General features: G+C 30.8%; 2 protein-coding genes across 2 annotated transcripts; both read right to left on the bottom strand.

Annotated features, from left to right (window-relative positions):
• Nucleotides 1-3,726: 3,726 nt before the first annotated feature.
• LOC126671529 (scopoletin 8-hydroxylase-like) lies at nt 3,727-7,460 on the bottom strand. Its single transcript, XM_050365306.2, has 3 exons — nt 6,890-7,460; nt 5,219-5,567; nt 3,727-4,531 (listed from the first exon to the last, which is right to left on the bottom strand). Exons 1-3 carry the CDS (start codon nt 7,396-7,398, stop codon nt 4,286-4,288), a joined length of 1,104 nt encoding a protein of 367 aa, XP_050221263.1. The 5' UTR covers nt 7,399-7,460; the 3' UTR covers nt 3,727-4,285.
• A 5,011-nt stretch (nt 7,461-12,471) lies between these two features.
• Nucleotides 12,472-16,575, bottom strand: LOC126671528 (scopoletin 8-hydroxylase-like). Its single transcript, XM_050365305.2, has 3 exons — nt 15,976-16,575; nt 14,239-14,584; nt 12,472-12,897 (listed from the first exon to the last, which is right to left on the bottom strand). The coding sequence occupies exons 1-3, from the start codon at nt 16,485-16,487 to the stop codon at nt 12,652-12,654; spliced, it is 1,104 nt and encodes a 367-aa protein (XP_050221262.1). The 5' UTR covers nt 16,488-16,575; the 3' UTR covers nt 12,472-12,651.
• Between the last annotated feature and the right edge of the window lie 3,755 nt (nt 16,576-20,330).

Here is a 20,330-nt window from a genome sequence, read left to right as displayed (position 1 = left end):
TTGTCAATCCTCGTCTCTATTTTTTCTGAGAGAATGTAACTATAGTGTTTTTGTCAAATATATTATAATTTTTAAATTTTTTAAATTTTAGTTCATTATTTATTTAATTTATATCAAATATATTCAAAATTTATTTAAATTTTGTTAAATATATCCAAATTTACTCAAGTCTTAGGGACATTTGGCGAAGATTATATAAATGACGGATCGAATTGATAAAATTTAAAAATCACAATATATTTAGCAAAAATACTATAATTATAAATAGATAAGTTCATTTTTTTTCTTAAGTGTTTTTTTTTTAAGTACTTGTAATATAATTTAAAAACTAAAATTTGGCGTGCTTAACTGTTTCGCGGGACGTTTAAAAGTGACCTTGCTTATGGTTATGTGCGGGACTCTAATTGGATTTTAAAGAAATTGTTTTTTCATGGCTAAAGGACAAGTTAAGTCACTAGATCTCTACTTCTCCGCACTTCCAACTCTTTCTCATTTTTATTCAAATCGGAAACTCTAACCATTATATAAGAATTGCAATTTATTATTCTTTTGTTCACTATAAGATACAGATTATTATTAGATTGTTTAGTTTTTATTTCAGTTTTATTTATTTATTAATCTAATTTTATTATTATATTTTTTTGAAGAACAATAGTGAATTATATTCAAATTTTGACTATTTCAGCTTCAGATTTAAATTTATTTAATTTTTTTTGTTCTTCAATTATACATGGTACTATTTACTTATTGTTTAATTTAATTAAACTTTAATGATTTATCTTTCTTTATTTATGCAATTTCTATTATCGTACTTAACATTAATAATTATTTGTTCAACGATTACTTGTCGTTGGATTGTTTAGTGAGTAAGGAATAATTGATTAAATTTTTTTCCTCATCTTTTGTCGGTTTTAATTGAACCGACCGAATAATCGACCTATTCCGTCAGTTCACTTTTGAAATTTTTCGTTCTTAATTTGTCAGTTTGGTTAAAATTTCTTATTCGGTCGCTTTTTTAGCTATTAGATCGAACGATTAATTCAGTTAAAAGATTTTCGAACCGACCAAATGCTCACCCTATTTCACCATAAGATTTATTTTCTTTTAGAAAGAACCAATTCATCCCAATACAATATTTTTTTTCTATGGATGGAGTCAAAAGAAAATGCTAGAGAGAGAGAGAAATCATTAATCTATTATTGTTAATGATGATGAATGAACTTGACCCCCTAAACCGAATTAGTTAACTTTAAAACGATTCCTCAATACCTACAAAATGACAAGCATAACGTTAAAAACTAAATATTTAAATATATTATATAAATACACTATTTTATAAAATTATAATTATAATTAGTAGTATTTGAAAGGATGACTGATGATCGCACTAAAATACATGGTTTGGTGAAAACAATTATAAAAAAACTATACATTTAAAAAATCTCTTCTAAAAAATTTCATTTAAAATTTTATCTTATACATTATTGGACCAAGTCGCATTTGAATCCTAAATTTGAGTCTGAAAATTAATTTAAAAAGCCTAATCATGTTTATTAGTGTGTATGAACATATAAAAACCATCCCGGGTCGAATCAGAGCTTTCTAGCGAGAATCGAAAAATCTAATTTTTGACAAGTTACAGTGGCATATCGCGCCCAAGATGCCTTTGGCATCACGGGCGTGATACACATATCTCGGGCGCTATCTTATCCATCACGGGCGAGATTCATGGCCATACCAAAACCTCTTAGGGTTTTGACTTTCATCACGGGCGCTACACACTCATCACGGGCGCGATGAATGTGACCGTTGGAGGTCCAATGGCTCTTTCGAAGCACTCCCTATCAAAAGTTGACACTTGACTTGCACCCATTAGCTGAATCCTTGAAGCACGAATATCACAGACGCGACATAAGTGTATCACAGGCGCGACAGAGTGCTTTTCTGCACAAACTTGAGTTATCTTCTAGAAGACTCTTGGGCTTATTGGTGGGGTTATAAATAGGCCTAATACCTCAAAAAACCCTGACCTTTTAGCCCTTTTTCAATTCTACCCTAACGTTGAAAACCGGTCAATTTTACCCTTTTTCGTATTTTCTCGTTTCAATCGTACCCTAATTTTTTATTTTTTCACAATTTTTTATTTAAATGATGAAATTATTTAATTAACTAAATTTAAAGATAAAATTAAATTTATTTCCATTCAAAAAAGTACAAATAAGTCTTTTATTTTTAAAAACTAACTAAAAACCATAATCAAATTAAAACTAATTTAAATTTTTAATTAATTGAATTAAATCTAAATAAATTTTCAACATATATAATTAATATATGCTAGACATGGAGAACGTTGTTTAATTTTTTTCAAATGAAAAAAACGTCAATTTAATATTTCAGGTTATAATTGAAATACAAAAACACAAAATCGCCAATTTTTAACGTCAGGGTAGGATTGAAAAGGGGTTAAAAGGTCGGATTTTTTTAAAGCATTAGGCCTTATAAATACTCATTGTCTACTATATTTATTTGATTAGACACTTTATCAATAACCAAAGATTACAAGCATTAAATTTCTCATTTTTAAAACATTTGTTGTGCATCAATTTACATTGATTGCTTTCCTTTTTTTTTGTTAATTATCAATTGTAGGTTTGTGATTAGCCTTGAAAAATCATTTTGTGAGTTTGAGATTAGCTCTAAAAAAATCTCTTTGTATTGGTTTGTGTTTATCTTTAAAACACATTTACAGTGAATTATCAAAATCTCAATCTTTAATTGAGTGTGGAGTAGGATCGATTTGTGATCTGAATCACTCTAAATCTCTTAAGTCAATCTTTATCTCTTAATCTTCTTTTAAATTTTAAAACACTTTATTCACCCCCTTTTAAGGTAGCTTTTGGAATTTCATACATAAAAAAAATTGAAAACTGTCATTTTTTTTAAATGATGTATTTTTAATTAAAATTTTATTATTTTAAAATTATCTTTATAAATTTGTTAAATTTAATGATTAATTCAAATTAAGAAATTATAGACATGTAAATTTTACATTTATAAATTTAAAATTTATGAATTTACTTAATAAGTTTAATTTAAAAAAAATAAAATGCAAAAAAGTAATATAATACAAATATAAGATGGTTAAAAGCTTGCAAGCTAGGAGCTTGGTATTTTTTGGAATTTTTTCTTTGGATAAAAATGAAAACGAAAAAGAAGATGAATAAAAGGGGGGAATAAAATTTATTTATATGATGTGGCATTTTATGTATTTTTTTTGTTTATTTTTTATTTTCACATCGAACAATTTAACATTGCAGCAATTCTCATTAATATAGGAGTTTAAATATTAAAACGTTAAGGTTATTTTTGCAACAAAAAAACAGTAGTATTGTAAGGGAGATGCGGCCTAACTATTAGGGTCATTTTGCACCTTTTTCCAAAAAAAATAATCTGAAAGGAACAGGTGGATTACATCTTTATCATTAGAGTGGATCATTTCTCAAAATAACATCGATCTATGATTTAAAATATCAATATACTCCATGAACTTACGTAATTAACACTAAAATAAATTTATTTTTCAACTAAGCCATGTGTATCAATTCTCAAAATAAGGAGGCTGGCGAAAAAAAAGGATTGCTAGATCATATTTGGACTAATTGATTAAAATTAATATAGTTAGAGATTAATTAATACTGCAAGACTTAAATTAATTATATATCGCACTATCGTGTGAGATCATCTCCAAATGGACGCAACATAATATACATGGCATGAGACTTGTGGTACATCCAGAAGCTTTATTATAAGAAATTGACTTAAAAAGGGACCATTTTGTAATTAAAGAAAAATTAATAGATCTTAGCAAAATTTTAATAAAAAAAAGGGTCAAATAAGTCTCTAACGTTTTAATCTATAGGTCAAGTAGGCTCTCAACGTTCAGAAAAGTGCAATAAGAACTCTAACGTTTTTAAATTGTATCATATAACCCATTTTTAGGGATGCTTGTTAATACGATTTAACATACATTAGGGTCCTCGATGACCCTTAAGGAGGGATTACATGATAAAATTTAAAAACGTTAGGGGTTTATTTAATCTTTTTTGAACGTTGAGAGCCTATTTGACCCATAAACTAAATATCAGGGGCTTATTTGACCCTTTTCCTTTTAATAAATCCTAGCTAAGTCAAGAGACTTTTTTCCATCATGTGCGTTGTAAAAACAATTGACTTAAAAAGGGACCATTTTGTAATTAAAGAAAAATTAATAGATCTCAGCAAAATTTTAATAAATCCTAGCAAAGTCAAGAGACTTTTTTCCATCATGTGCATTGCTGAAGAAATTGTTCATATAATCTTCAAATACCAATTCTTTATAACGAGCCACCCCATCCTTAGCCACCACTTGAGCCAACGGTCCGATTTTTTCGGTTCCCTTTGGAACTGTAAATATTGGAACTGAAACTCTTGATCGAGTGCTTGTAGTTCGTACTCTATGCTCTGCACTTTTATACTTTCCATTGCTTAATATCTACAAAATCAGAAGCATCATGTTTAGAATTATACTATAAAGCTTTAATATTTATTATAAAATTATAAATACAATTAATTATGTTTGAACAAGTTAATCAGTGATTTAACCGGTTGAACTATGAATTGATTAGGTTATTGGTTCAGTTTTTAAAACGTTGAATATGACAAGATATATTTATTAAAGCTAAAATAATTTTATATATTCACAATTATGACCAAGTTGATAGCAATATTTTTAAAAAATCATTTTGACAGTTTAGTTTGTCGATTTTATAAATTTTAATAATTATATAAAAGTGATAAATAAAAGAAATGAAAAATCTAATTAATTGATAGAAATTAATACTTTTTTAATCTTTTAACTTATTTTTAAAGTACATTAGTAGAAAATCATAAATTTTTAAGAGATCATCTATTAATTTATGAAAGCTTTATATTTTACTATTTTTTTATGATTATATTACTATTATATTATTATTTTTTGTTAGTATTTTAAATATGGACTAATTTATCATGAAAATAACTCAAGATATCGAGTTATATCTTATTTTTATTTTGTGGAGTGTATAAATTCATTTTACTTATTCAACAAATCTTTAATTTAATAATGCACAAAGTTATTTTTCAACAAATCTTTAATTTAATAATGCATTATTTTTCAAAGCTATCATGCATTAACTCAAACCTGTAAAGTATCACCAACATTGATGACCAAAGCACCAGGAATTGGTGGAATTTCCACCCAGTCCCCCAATTTCTCGCCATCTACAGTATTCTCCTCAACTTTGACATATAGACCACCGATGCCATCTTGTAATAATACAGTTAGGGTCCCAAAATCTGAGTGACGCCCTACTCCAACCGTTAGCTCTGGATTTGGACATTTTGGATAATAATTCATGTTCACCATCTTCATCCCAATTAATGCATCAATTTTGGCGTCATCTATTTTCACTTCAAGCTTCTCCATTAAAGCTTCTAGTAGTTTTCTCACCATTTTAATTGATGTTCTTATATATTCGAGAGCGACATCTCTGAAAATTGAAAAATAGTACATGAATAATTTCTAGTTATTGAAAGATTGCATGTGGCCGCAAATAAAAAAAAACAATTATTTAGGTTTGAATTGGAGAAACGATTTGAAAAGGTGGCGACACTATGAATACATAAATGAATTAGGTATTGACTAATTTTAACTAGTGAGATTATAACTAATAATGTCGATTTCATATCTAGCAGAAGATGTGAAATAGCTAAAAAATTGTATTAAATTTTTTCACTAGCAACCAGCCAATTTAGGGTAGTTCAATTGATACGGGTGTAAGATGTTGATTTAAAAGTTGTGAAATTAATTACATGTCTAAATTGTCATTAAAGCTAATTATTTTATGTGGCGCTATTTCCAGAGCAATAGTTGATAGGGGGCAGAATAATATTTTTTATTTTGACAAAAATATCATTTTCTAATTAGAATCCATCTTTATGTAATCAATAAAGGAGGATGATTTTATCAAAATAAAATATTTTGCAATGTTATTATCAAATGTTGTTCTAGCAATAGCGTCATCCATTATTTTTAAAATATATAAATAACTAAAAATAATATGAATATTACAGAAAAAGGAAAAATAAGTTTATTTTCCAACAACTTTACAAAGCTCATTGCCTCTTTAATTTAATATTTTGTTTAACGTTGTCAAATATACACATAATTTGTTGGGGCTGACGTGATACAAGAATGTTAATTAAATCTCACTCCTAGATATTCAATACTAAAATGGCCATGCTCCAAAAAAAGTTGAAAGCACATTTAACAACATTTTGATAAAAAAAAAATATTAATCGAAATGTCTAAATTTAAGGAATATCGCACCTATGACATACGTGAAGAAATTGTGGATCAATAAATTAATTTTGTACCACTCTGCCAGTGAAATCTAACTCAAATGGTTAAAGCTCTCCAAATGCATATTTGAAGTCTTAATTTCGAGTTTTTATAGAGTTAATAGTTTGAGGCTAATTTTTTTAGAAACTTTATAACACTAACAACTAACCATTATGAAAGAAAAATATTTGCCTAACACAAATATTTTAATTTAAGCCAACAAAAAAAACTGTAAGTCAACCAAATTCTTAATTTGGTGTGATCTACATTCATTAAAAAAATTCATTCAATTCCACCATCACACCATCTAAAAATTTATTTTCCTATAAGGTTAACTGATTTCACCTATGAATTTCTCCAAGATTAAGTTTGGACATCTTCTTTTTTTCATGCATGTGAACTAGAAGAAAACCTAATAAAAAGTTAGAGCTAGAGATAAGCTTATATCATGTAATTAAAGAAAGTTCTTACTTGCATTCTTTAGGCCAAACTTGAAGTGCTTCAATATCATTGGTGTAAACCATGCTGATATAGTCTTTCCACTCCAATGCCTTCTCTTTTTCCGGCACAAAACTGGTACCATACTTAACCAATGGACTAGGGCTCACACCCTTACGATACATAGCTTTATTTTCAGGTGGCTGGCCAAAGAAACTATGAGCCGCATCCTTGAGTGACTCGAGCAGCTCGACAGGCACGCCATGGTTCACCACCTGGAAGAACCCGAGAGTCTCAGCGGCTCTAGCAATTTCATTCACCACTAGCTCATGGTCAGGACCGTCGAGTTTTGACAAGTCAATAGGCGGGTTATTATTTAGTGTCGCGTTTTGTTTGTCTATTCTTTCTCGTTGAGGTTGCACATATTGTCGTGGTACCTTTGACAGTCCCGAGTCGACCATGCCCTTGACGCCATTGCCGTCTCGTACCACGAAATCGAACAATGAGCCGTCTGAATGGGAAAAACTTGGAGCCGGAGCCATTATATGTTAGTGCTGGTTAAATTTAATTGCGGATTGATAAATTTGTTGAGTGTAATAAGCTTGGTTTTATTTGGCAATATATATATAGTTTGTGAAGTGGAGTAGTAACTAATACATTATGTCAAGAACGCTTTGGTCATGTCTGAAATGGTATGGTAGTCGCAGTCTTGTTTTGACCCGCCCTTTTTTCTTTTCTTTCACTTTTTATTTTTTTCTTTCACCCCCAAAAGACTAGTTTTGGACAAAAAAGTCTTGACCGTGTGAAAGGAAAACATCATGAGAAACTCCATTTGTATTATACACGGTATTAAATTATAAATTCTTATGTGAACATAATTAGCTAGTAAAATTGTGAACCATTCGTTTGTTGTTTGACGTATGATAATAATAATTGTGATAATCAATCGATGAATATCATTAACTGAGAGTATTTCAATTAAAATTAGTATGATCTTTATTAATTGGTTTTCCATTTAGTGAGATTAAGTACTTCAAGTTTGGCCAATTAATAAAGATCATCCACTTATAAAACAAACATGACTAATAAGCTCGGTTTTTTTAATATTTTTAGCTATTGTTGTTTTATAATTTTATCGGTTTAACTATAGTAATTAGGCTAACCGACTAATTCAGTTTTGTTTTTGTATATTTATAACTTTGGCTATATTTAGTTAATTTAGTTTTAGTTAATTTTATCAGTTTGCTTAAAGGATTAAAATAATTCAGATTTGATAATCGCTCTGTTTGTAACTAAATTTGGATATGTTCTTTCAAATCCTAAATTTACTCAATTCACCTTCTAGGATTAATAAAATCTTAAAGAATGTCGCTATTCTTAGAGCAGTAATTGATAATGAAAGAGCAATTTAATTTATTTTGACATAATTGTCTTTTTCATCAAAAATAAAAAAATGACATTCAAATAAAACGAGAGACAACTTTTTCCAAATACCAATATTTGCTTCGCTCTTATCAGTTACTTCTCTGCGGATAGCGTCACCCAATCCTAAATTCACATATAGTTTTTGTAGGTGATCAGGCAGCTAAGTTTGCACAAAAAATTCCTAAGCTTGCATATTGATTTGATTATGTGTTAGAAAAACACACTAATTCTTGTTGATATGATTAAAAGTTAGAAAAACACATTAATTCTTGTTAGAATTGCAATTTGCAATGGATACAACACGGAGTTTACATATATATCAAGTTTCTAAGAAAGACCTATACATTATTGTGGTTGGTATATGCCACCAAAGCCAAGAATTCAAGAGTTCAATGAGATCACTGAATATTGTTGAGATTTTATAGGTATTAATTAAATAAATTATTTAATACGGTTCTGTTGGATTTTGAACCCATTTTCTAAAAAAATCTGAACCAAATCTAATGCTTATGACTTTTATATTTTTAAAATCAAAAAATAAATTGAACATTTTGGGTTTGAATCCATGAGTTCTATGATGGAAACATTTGGATCCTAACATTAAATTTCTTTTTTAGCCATTTTCAATTCCACCCTATCATTAAAAAGTGATCAATTTTATTTTATTTTGTATTTTTTTGTTTTAATTGTATCTCAATTTTTTAATTTTTTAATAAGTTATTTATTTAAACGATGAAATTATTCAATTAACCAAGTTTAAGGATAAAATTATATAATTTTTATTTAAAAAATAGAAAATAAATCCTTGAATTTTAAAAACTTACAAAAAAACCATAATCTAATTAAAATTAATTTAAATTTTGAATTACTTTGACTAAATTTAAATTAATTTAATACATACATAATTTATTTTTTAAATAGAAAAATATCAAACTCATCCCGACCATCCAAAATCGACTCGTCTTCTCCATAAAAGACGAGTCCAAATCTGGGTTCGTCTTCCATGGAGATGGTTCGTCTTCCTTGGGTTTGTCTTCCTCAGGAAAGACGAATAGAGAGGAAGTCGAATCCACTGGTTCGTCTTTGTCATGGAGGACGAACTCAGATCTGGGTACATCTTTCCCATGGAAGATGGGTCGGTTTCAGTCAGTTTTCGGCGGTTGCGGGTGGTCGAGTTTGACTTTTTATTTTAAATTAACTATGTATATATAAAATTTATATATAAAAATTATTTTAATTTATGGAGACGAATAGTTTTTTGTGTAATTTATAACATTAACTGCTATTTTTAATATATGTTAAATATGAAGATTTTTTTTCAAATAAAAAAAGATTAATTTAATGCTTAAAAGTACAATTTAAACAAAAAAAGTAAAATAGAATAAAATGACCACTTTTTAACGTCGGAGTAGAATTGAAAAGAAGTTAAAAGATCATAGTTTTTTTAAAACATTGGGCCGATAAAGAAGGCTTAATATTTTTTCAAATCCAAAAATTTTGTTACATTAATTCTTTTTAAATATTTACAGTTATCTTAATTTGAAAGATTTATTGAAATTTTTCTCTGATTTACACATATTTGGGGATAAAATTAGAATAATATGGCAATTACGGGTATTTCTTAGGTGTACAAAATCCTTGGCAAATCATATATATTATATTGAAAATGTTAAATAAAAGTGTAAAATTAATATTGAAAAAAATGTGTCCACTTCCACATTGGTTAGAAATAACGCCTCCAATTTTATACTAAGTGAATGGTGGGGACAATGAATATGTATACCACTAGTTTATTTAATTACTTCTTGTCTTTTTTTACATTTTTATTGTTCATTTCTTTTTTGCATTTTTAATTGTTTTTTTAACTTTATCTTTTAATTTTTTATAACCTCCAAATAAATATTGTGACATCTTTGTCTCTCTAGCTAATAAATATTACAAATTATATATGACTATGCAATTTTGATTTCCAACAAATCAAACAAGACACTATTTGATATAATTTTATATATCTCCTCTTCTCTAAAATTCATTTTGTTCTTCTGATAAAATTTGTATAATATTCTGGTTTGTTGAATGTATTATTACTATTTTGCTGGAGAGTGTTGTACTTCACATACGGATTAAGACAATTTATTTTAAGAATAACGTGTGACATAGAGGATTTGATAATAGCCAATATAGTAATATATTATTTCAGAACTGTCCCAAGTTAAAAACAAACGTGTCATGCTGATGAGTCATTGACGTGAGCTGCCATGTATGAAAAATATAAACCAAAAAATGCAAAAAGTTATTAAAAAAAGGAAAAATATTTTGCGAAAGTCTTTAGTATGTCGTTAATGAAAGTCTTAATTATGTCCAAACCTCAAAAAATTGATTTTGAATCTTTAGAAAAATACTTAAAAAAACAATAATATTTGAAAAATATAACCCCTAAAGCAAAACTTGAAAGTCATAATCGAGCATGTTTGGAGTTTATTTTTTGGACTCTTGCGCTTTAGATTTTTATTCTAAATCTGATTTTAGCGTATTTTTGAGAAAAATAGTAGTAAACAGTTTTAAACGGTTTCTAAATTATTTTGACAATTGTTTTTAATAGACAGTTTATAAAAAGGGGTCAAACGGTCTCTGAAATACAGTGTTGTAATTGTCTTTTAAAACAGTTTATAACCGGATTTCAAATGGTTTCAAACGGTCTTTAAAAACAAAATTTGCAACCTTTTTCTTCGAACAGTTTGCAAAAGTTTTATAGTTTCCAAAGATTTTGCAGCCTTTTTTGAAAAACAATTTATAAAAGGGTGCAAACGGTTTCCAACATTTTTTAACACACAATTTGTATTTTTTTTTCTAAAAATAGTTTCAAACAGATAGTTTTGCAACTGTTTCTAAAAAACAATTTATAAAGATTTCAAATGATTTTCATACAGTTTCAAAACCAATCGCTAAAAAATAGTTTCAGATGGTTTTCATACAGTTCCAAACGGTTGCAAACAGTTTCATAAATCAAAACAAATTCTCTGCATATAAAATTGTAAAAATGATGAATCCGTCAATTTTTTTGAAAAACGTCAGAGAAAGAGTAAATATTTTCAAAAATGTTATTAGAAAAATGCAGCATAATATATTACACTTATAATCGTGAAAAGGTTAATTCATCGAATTTTAAGTAAAAATATACGAAAACAGAAAGAAGTTGAAAAAATAGATGTAGAGAAGAAGAATGAAACCCAAAAGAATACAACTTTAAATAGGCTGAAGAAGATCTAGAAAAACGCATTACAAATAAAAAAAATTCTAAAAAACAACGAAAAACAATGAACAAATATGAAGAAAAGAAGAAGAAGATTTTCTAGATGATTTTGAACTGGCTGAAAAGACTTAGAAAAAACGTATTCCATATAATGAAAAGACAAAAAATATAAAAAACAGAAGGGAAAAAATGAAAAATAGCATGTGCACACAAAAAAGAGTAAAAAATATAAATAAGTTAAAACTAAACGAAAGTACAACTAAAAATAATAGAAATTAAATTTCAAATTTAAAGTATATTTATAAATTAAGTTATAAATAGATTATTTCTAATATTTTCTATTATTTTTTCATACATGACAAATATGTGAATGTCCGCGTGAGGGACAAATCAGCATTAGTACACTCTTTTTTGAGTTACAATATGATATGATTTTGGACATTAACGAGACATTTCAAAGTTTGAAAAGAACGAAAACTCTCCGCAAACGTTTTACTTTTCTTGATCATTAGGCCTTTAAAATAAGGAAAAAGGGTCATTTATGCCTTTAAAGTTTAACTCGAGGAACAAGGAAGCCCTCAACGTCCGGAAAGGTTAAAATGTGCCCCTAACATTTTAAGTATGAACAAACAGGCCCCTAATTTTGACGCATAAATAATACGCTAAGTGCTTGACTGTCCAAATCGGGGGCTCAATTGTTCATTTTTTTTAAGATGTTAGGGGTTTATTTGAACCTTTTTAGACGTTGAGGACTTACTTGATCTTAGAGGCAAACCTTAAGGGCATAAATGACCTTTTTCCCTTAAAATAATAGATTTAAATTAATTTTTAGAATTAAGATGTTTAAATAATCAATCTTGTTGTTGATGAGTATAAATATGCATCCACAATTCCGAAAATGTTACGTTAGGGAGAATGGATGTAAACCCATCGGACATGGATAATCATTCCGGTCCTCGGAGAGGCGGATTTAAAAAAGTTAAATCATGACAAGAGAACACGCATGTCATATGTTTCTTCTGTTACACCCAGAAGCTTATTCTAAGATACATCATGACAAGAGGGAAAAAAAAGACATTATTGACAAAAAAAAAGGATCTATTTGAAAAGAAAAGTATTAATAGATCCTTGCAAAGTCAAGAGACTTTTTTCCATCATGAGCATTGCTAAAGAAATTGTTCATATAATCTTGGAATACCACTTCTCTGTAACGAGCCACCCCATCTTTCTCCACCACTTCAGCCAACGGTCCGATCTTTTCTGTTCCTTTTGGAATTGTGAAAATCGGGACTGAAACTCTTGATTCTTTGCTTGTAGTCCGCACTCTATGCTCTGCACTTTTATACTTTCCGTTGCTCAATATCTACAAAATAATTAAAAATAGTGTGTTGAAAATAAATAAAAATTTAAAACTATTAGTGTTGATTTTTGAATTTACTTCTTTAAAGTTTAAATTAATGTCACAACCTTTTTAAATAGTAGCATACAAATATAAAAGCATAAAAAATACTAAAATGTATAAAAAATAGGCTTAATTGCGTAAAAAATCACAAAATTTAGCGTGTTTTGCAAATTTAACATAAACTTTCAATTTTGGCAAATTAATACACAAACTTTTGATTTTTGGCAATTTTAGCACCGATCAATTTTTCGTGAAAGAAATGCTGATGTGTACACCGGAATAACCACTATTCCTGCGTCCACGTCAGCATTTTTCTCTATTTTTTTGAAGGAAAATTGATCGGTGCTAAAATTGCAAAAAATAAAAAATTTGTGTTTTAATTTGCCAAAATCGAAAGTATATGTTAAATTTGCAAAACACGCTAAAGTTTATGATTTTTTACGCCATTAACCCTAAAAAATATAAGGAGATATAAAATTAATATATTTTGTTAAAGTGTATATGAAGTTAACTTCAGAAAAATATATATGAAGTTAACGTACTTTGAAAAACGAGTAAAAAAGTATAAATACAAATAATTTTCCATTGACTATATATGCTGTAATTATTTTCAAAGTTAAAATATATTAAAATTTGAAACCAATAGCAACTATATTTTTTTTATAGGCACCGTTTGATATTCAGAGGCATTTTCTCGACCAAACCGAGCGAGTAAAACCCATAGTATGTCAAAAATATCCTAAAAATTATTTCGTTGTTCGATATTCAGGATTTGAAACTAAATTTTTTTATTTAAGAAGAAATGAGTCTTTATCGCTCCAACACAATGCGGTGTTAAAAACAATTATATTTAACTAAAAGTAACTATTTTAAAAACATTAATTTTTTGCTAATCAAATTTTAAAAAGAGGTTGATCAGAATTTAATTAAAGGATAAGAGCTATATATTGCCACTAACGTTTGGCTCAGGATCATTTATGCTCTCATGGTTCGAAAAGGTGTAAATATGCCTCTGACGTTCTTAAATCAACTATATAGCCCCTTACACTTAACACAGTTATGGGCGTATTTGGCCTTTTTTTGAAAAATATTAATGGTCTAAATAAGCCCATTAAAAAGTATTAGAAGTATATTTACATCTCTTCGAATTATGAGAGCATAAATGATTTGGAACTAAATATTAGGAACATATATGACCTTTTGTCCTTTAATTAAAAAAATTATTTAGTCAAGTATAACGATGACTAATTAACGAAAAATTATGAGAGTAATTAATTTAAATTAAATGTAGAAAACTCAAACCTGCAGCGTATCACCGACGTTGATGACCAAAGCACCAGAAATAGGCGGAATTTCTATCCAATCACCTTTCTTCTTACCGTCCACATTCTCTTCAACTTTGACATGCAGACCGCCAATTCCATCTTGTAATAATACAGTCAGGGTCCCAAGATCTGAGTGACGCCCTACCCCGACCGTTAGTTCTGGATTTGGACATACTGGATAATAATTCATGTTCACCATCTTCAACCCAGTTAACGCTTCAATTACGGCGTCATCTACTTTCACTTCGAGCTTCTCCATTAAAGCTTCTAGTAGTTTCCTCACCATTCTCATTGATGTTCTTATATATTCCAAAGCTATATCTCTGAAAAATATAATATTAATACATCATGAATAATAGTATTTATATCATTTGAGTTATAAATCATTAGTTATTGAAATTAAAATCGTCCATGGCCGCGAAATAACAGTAATTTATATTTGAATTGTGGATACGAGTTGAAAAGGTTTCAAATTTATGAATAGATTAATGAAGTAGGTATTTGTTGACTAATTTTATTAGCTAACTAGTGAGATTTTAGCTAATAATTTATTTGGATTGTGGAGTACTGTATAATCTTTTTTACTTGCAAATATTTGACGGTGGTTTAAAATAGGGGTGGGCATGGACCGGTTAACCGGTCCACGAGGGTAATATGTAAACCGGTCCATAGTAGTTCGGTTTTTAATATTAAAAACCTAAACCTAAAATTTTAAATGGTTAACCATTAAATCGGTTAACCATTTAAAACGGTTTGGTTTTTCGGTTTTGCGGTTTTTAACCATGTAACCATTAAAAAAATTAGATATAAAAAAGATAAAATTTTAAATATAGTCTAATAATTAAAATTTAATTTTCATTCTATTTAATTATTAAAATATAAATTTTATTTATTCCTATTTGAATTAGGTATATAAATATTTTATTAAGAAAAGTAAAGTTATATATATATATATATATATATATATATATACTCATAAAATAAAAATATATTGATAAATAAAATATTTTTTAAATATTTTTTTTGTTTAGAATTTTTATATATGTAGATTCTAAAATATATTTTATTTTAATAATTAAAAACATATGTATGGATATATATATATATATAATCTATAAAAATATATATTATTTATAAACCGGTTAACCGCGGTTTTTAAAATTCTAAAACCTAAACCTAAACCATTAACCATAAAAATCAAAAATCAAAACCTAAACCTAAACTTTTGGACCGGTTAATCATATTTTCCGGTTCGGTTTTTCGGTTTCGGTTCGGTTTTGCGGTTTGGCCGGTTTTTTTGCCCACCCCTAGTTTAAAAGCAACGAGTCTAGTTATAACTAATTATTTTTAGTAAAAATAAAATAATACAAAAAATATAATGTAAATCTCAATTAAAAAAAGCAACAATAATTATTATGATTTTTATAAAATATCAGTTTTATATACAATAATTATTATGTAGATATATTTGGAAACTTTTGTTAAGAACTAATAAAATTTAAAAATATGACATACATATGACAAATGCTGATGGAAATATAAATATTTTGTCTCAAGGAAACATGGATTATTATTTACGCCAAAAATTAAAGAAACTCTTAATCTGTGACCTAAGAATTTCTCCAAGCTTAATTTTGTTTTTCTAGTGAACTGAAAGAAATCAAATAATAAAATTTAGAGCTAAAATTAAAGCTTATGTGAAGAGAGTTCTTACTTGCATTCTTTAGGCCAAACTCGAAGTGCTTCAGCATCATCAGTATAAATCATGCTCACATAATCTTTCCATTCCAACGCCTTTTCTTTTTCCGGCACAAAACTCGTACCATACTTAACCAACGGACTAGGGCTCACACCCTTACAATATACAGCTTTATTTTCAGCCGGCTGGCCAAAGAAATCACGAGCTGCATCCTTGAGCAACTCGAGCAGCTCGACGGGCACGCCATGGTTAACCACCTGGAAGAACCCGAGAGTCTCAGCGGCTCTAGCAATTTCATTCACCACTAGGTCACGGTCAGGACCGTCGAGTTTCGACAGGTCAATCGGTGGGCTATGATTTAAGGTTGCGTTGTGCTCGTCGATTCTCTCTTGTTGAGGCTGCACATACTGCTGTGGTACCTTTGATAATCCTGAGTCCACCATGCCCTTTACACCATTACCATCTCGGACCACGAAGTTGAACAATGAGCCGTGGTCTGAGTCAGAAAAACTTTGAGATGGAGCCATTATGAGTTAGAGTTGGTGAAAATGGATTGAGAAATTTGTAAGTGTAAGCTATGGTGGTGGTGTTTAAGGTTGGATTATAAGGTATATATAGAGTTTGTGAAGTGGAATAGCCACAAGCCACTACTACATAACTTTGTCAAGAATTGAATTATAGTCCAATATTTGACATGGTCTTTTTTTTTTTTCCTTTTTTCCTTTTTGTTTGGATTAGCTTTTGCCAAACTCACTTTTCCATACGACATTCTTAGAAGGGTTATTTACAGAATTTTTTCTAATTATTTTATTTATAACTAAATTTGAAAATTTTATCAATTGTTATGTGATTTCGATAAATACATTCCAATTCAAACCAATTACACATATTTGCAAGACAAATCAATTTTCTTTTACAATTTTAACCAAATTTGACATTTTCCAGTTGAGAAATATTTATCAAAAGTAAATTATACTTGGCAAAATGATGACTAACGCTAATATCATTTGAGATGCAATTCATTGGTAAAAGATATTTGCTTTGGCTACTATCATAAAGCTATTAACTGAAAAAATAAATTTAGGGGTTAGAATATATTTTATTTTTGATAATTTAATTTTCTGATTAGGTCAATTAAGAGAAGTAATTTTTTTATAAAAGATTCAGGAAGTAAAATTTAAATTTTAAAAGGTATTTTTTAAGAGTTTTTTATTAGGTCCCTGTACTCTTGAAAATATTTATATGAGGTCTTTCTGTCAATAAAAGTGAAAAAATAGCATAGATCAAGTACAAATGTTTTCGAAAGTATACGTAAAGAAATAAAAGAACTTCATAAAATTATTTTTTTAAATATACAGATCAAGTAAAGAAATAAAAACGTTTAGAAACAAAAGGACGTTAATAAACCCAGACTTCTAAACTGGACATATATATGCTCGTATAATTTATATTTTTAAATTAACGATTGATTGAAATTTGAAAAAGATATAAATTCAATTTTTGAGAATAGGTTGTTGCATAATTATAAAATCCCAACCATCGATTTTAAATTTAATCTCATAATTACATAGATCTGAAAAAAATGTTGAACTTAGATATGGGAGGATACTTAATTTCCAGTTTTCCTTTTGTTTATTTTCTACTTTCAGCTCAAAAGAAGGTTTTAAGGGAAGAATGCGGACCTGGTAAACTCAAAAATATATTGGAAATTTCTATAGTCCTGCAATTGACAGTGACTCATGTCATTCTAGTTTGAAAGAAAATTGAAGAAATGAATTATAGTATCAGTATATTACTAAATGATAACGAGTCCCGAGATACGTAGGCGGTAAAATAGCCTCTTCCATACCGGATTACACCAGATCAGGCAAATAAGGGAACCCGGTGTCTAATAATTAACGCAACCGACTTACTAAAAAGGAAAGTTGAAAGATGACCAGATCTTGATTCACATATCCCGGAATAGAGCACCATCAAGTAGTAGAACTGATTTCCTACCGAGCATACCCGTAAACCGAATTAAACATTTATAATAACAAACTCTGACAGTTTCCCCTGACACTTAAGAAGATTCTATGCGACGCATATCTCACTCGACGAACGAGACGTACCAAAAAGAAACCACGTCAGGTAACCGATTTTGTGGGGACCAAAAGAAGAGCAGGGATCCACTACGGAACACACGTGCCAGGTGAACCTATATAAACCACCTTACCAAAAACCCTAAAGGTACTCTTTTTCTCACTCTACACTCTTTTCTCTTCTTTTCTCCTCTTCTTTCTTCTTCTCCAAAGAAGTACTGACTAGATCGTCGGAGCGAATTGCCGGTGACCCCCACCGGTATTTCGTCTGACTTTCTGTGTTCTTGTTCTTTCAGGTTCATCAGACCGGTCCAGGCGTTGGTGATTTATCACTTGGCGCCGTCTGTGGGAAACGTTTAATATCCCATTTTCTCTTCTTTTGTCTGAGTTTGTGACATTGTTGCGTGATTCTGATTGAAAAACAATGGCTAATGACCCTGTCATTGAGAGGATAGACCCTCTGGAGACGGTCGCGGATACTACTCCGGTTGGGGGAAGTTCTGCCAGTGGTCGTACTTCTGTGATCACTGGTTTAACACCTCCGGCCAACACTCAGATTGGAGGATCCAGAGCCTCTGGCAGCGGAGCTGGTTTTGTACCTTTGTATGGGATGGAGAACTATCCTAGGGTGAGCCCATTCACCTCCGATGCTGGTCATACCACTCTATCCACCCCGGGGACCACCGTTCCACAGAGCTTCCTCCACAACACGTTACCTCCCACTCAACTCAGTTTTCCGGTAGACACTACACCGGTGCCAATCGGAACGGGAATGGTTTCTGGACAAGATATACCCCCTGCGGTCTTACAAGCTCAAGAATATCTGGAATACATGGCTCGCCAGTTGCATCAGGCCCAGCAAGTGCATCTTGCTGTCATGGCCCAGTATTACCCAGGATACAACGCTGCTACGACTCCAACCCCAGTGCATCCAAGCACGACACGGGTGACCGGAGGTCGGGGTATACCTGCTGAAGGCGCTACAGTTCTGGGAGCAGAAGGCCAGAACGCTCCTATTCCTCCAAGGGAGGGATTGCACGGAGAGGACCTACCACCGGATAGACCGCGTAATACAACCGGCTTGGGAAGAGAAGTGCCAGATCCGGTGGTGGAACCTCTGCAGGCTGCTAGGGCAGGAGTCCCGCCAGCCAGGAAGGAAGTAGCTGAAAGTGTACATAGCTCGGGCAACGACCACCCGGACAGGAAATCGATAGGTGCCGAAGTCACACGACTGGTCCAGGCTGAACTAGCCAAACAGAAGGGGAACAAAGCTATGTCGAGACCGGTTACCTTGCTTGGCATAGGAAGCCCCCTCAGCCGAGCTATCCTCGACGAGCCATTCCCAGATAAGTTTAAATATCCCACTATAAAGCAATATAATGGAAAAACTGATCCAATGACACATCTAAATTGTTTTCAGGTATCAATGAGTGTTCAGAACGTTTCTGATGCGTCCATCTGTAAGATCTTCCCGACCACCTTGGTTGATGCTGCGCAGAATTGGTATCAAAGTCTGACGGATGGATCCATTGAAAGTTTCCAAGCTTTGGCTCTAGCTTTTAAAACGCACTTTGCTCCGAGCATACAGAGGAAGAAAAAGTCCTCCGACTTAAAGAAATGTTTTCAGAAACCGGGAGAAAGTCTGAAGGATTACATATCTCGTTTCAACTCGGAAGCGGTCCAAGTGGAAAATCTCATTGATGATACAGCCATTGACGCCATGAAGGATAACACCACTATGGGATCGTTCCGGGACAGTCTTATAACTAACCCAGTGGAGACATACACTGAGCTTATGGACCGAGCATGGAATTATATGAATTTGGATGAGGAGCGACAGAGGCAGGCACCCAGCTCGGTACCAAATACCCAGAAGCACATCTCCCCTGGAGGGGGGAGAAGTCAGGAGCGTTTTCGACCCAATTATGAACCAGGGGGGAGAGGGAGACCCCAGTTCCAGGGTGGTCCTGGCCGAAACAGTGGAGAGACTACAAACTTCAGACCGAGTTACAATATTGGAGGAGGTGAAGATAGTTACATCGACAACAGAGGACAGGAGAGGCATTTTGTGCCGTTAAATACTCCACGAGATCAGATCCTGATGTGGATAAAAGCTAATAATGAGTATATTTCTTACCCACCCCGGATGACGAGAGAAGGAGATAAAACAAAGTGGTGTGATTTCCATGAGGGGCACGGGCATGAGACCAAAGATTGCGGTAATTTGAGAAGAGAGCTGGATCGAATGGTGTGCAGAGGAAGGTTGAAGGGTTTCGTCACCAATCCCCC

Source organism: Mercurialis annua, linkage group LG3 (assembly GCF_937616625.2).
Source record: "Mercurialis annua linkage group LG3, ddMerAnnu1.2, whole genome shotgun sequence".
NCBI lineage: Eukaryota > Viridiplantae > Streptophyta > Magnoliopsida > Malpighiales > Euphorbiaceae > Mercurialis > Mercurialis annua.
This window is presented reverse-complemented; position numbering and strand designations above follow the sequence as displayed.

Coding starts and splice junctions, on each gene's coding strand:
- LOC126671529 (XM_050365306.2), bottom strand. CDS start 7,398: ATGGCTCCGGCTCCAAGTTTTTCCCATTCAGACGGCTCATTGTTCGAT. Junction 5,568..6,889: donor GTTTGGCCTAAAGAATGCAA/GTAAGAACTTTC, acceptor TTCAATTTTCAG/AGATGTCGCTCTCGAATATA. Junction 4,532..5,218: donor ATGTTGGTGATACTTTACAG/GTTTGAGTTAAT, acceptor CTGATTTTGTAG/ATATTAAGCAATGGAAAGTA.
- LOC126671528 (XM_050365305.2), bottom strand. CDS start 16,487: ATGGCTCCATCTCAAAGTTTTTCTGACTCAGACCACGGCTCATTGTTC. Junction 14,585..15,975: donor GTTTGGCCTAAAGAATGCAA/GTAAGAACTCTC, acceptor TATATTTTTCAG/AGATATAGCTTTGGAATATA. Junction 12,898..14,238: donor ACGTCGGTGATACGCTGCAG/GTTTGAGTTTTC, acceptor ATTATTTTGTAG/ATATTGAGCAACGGAAAGTA.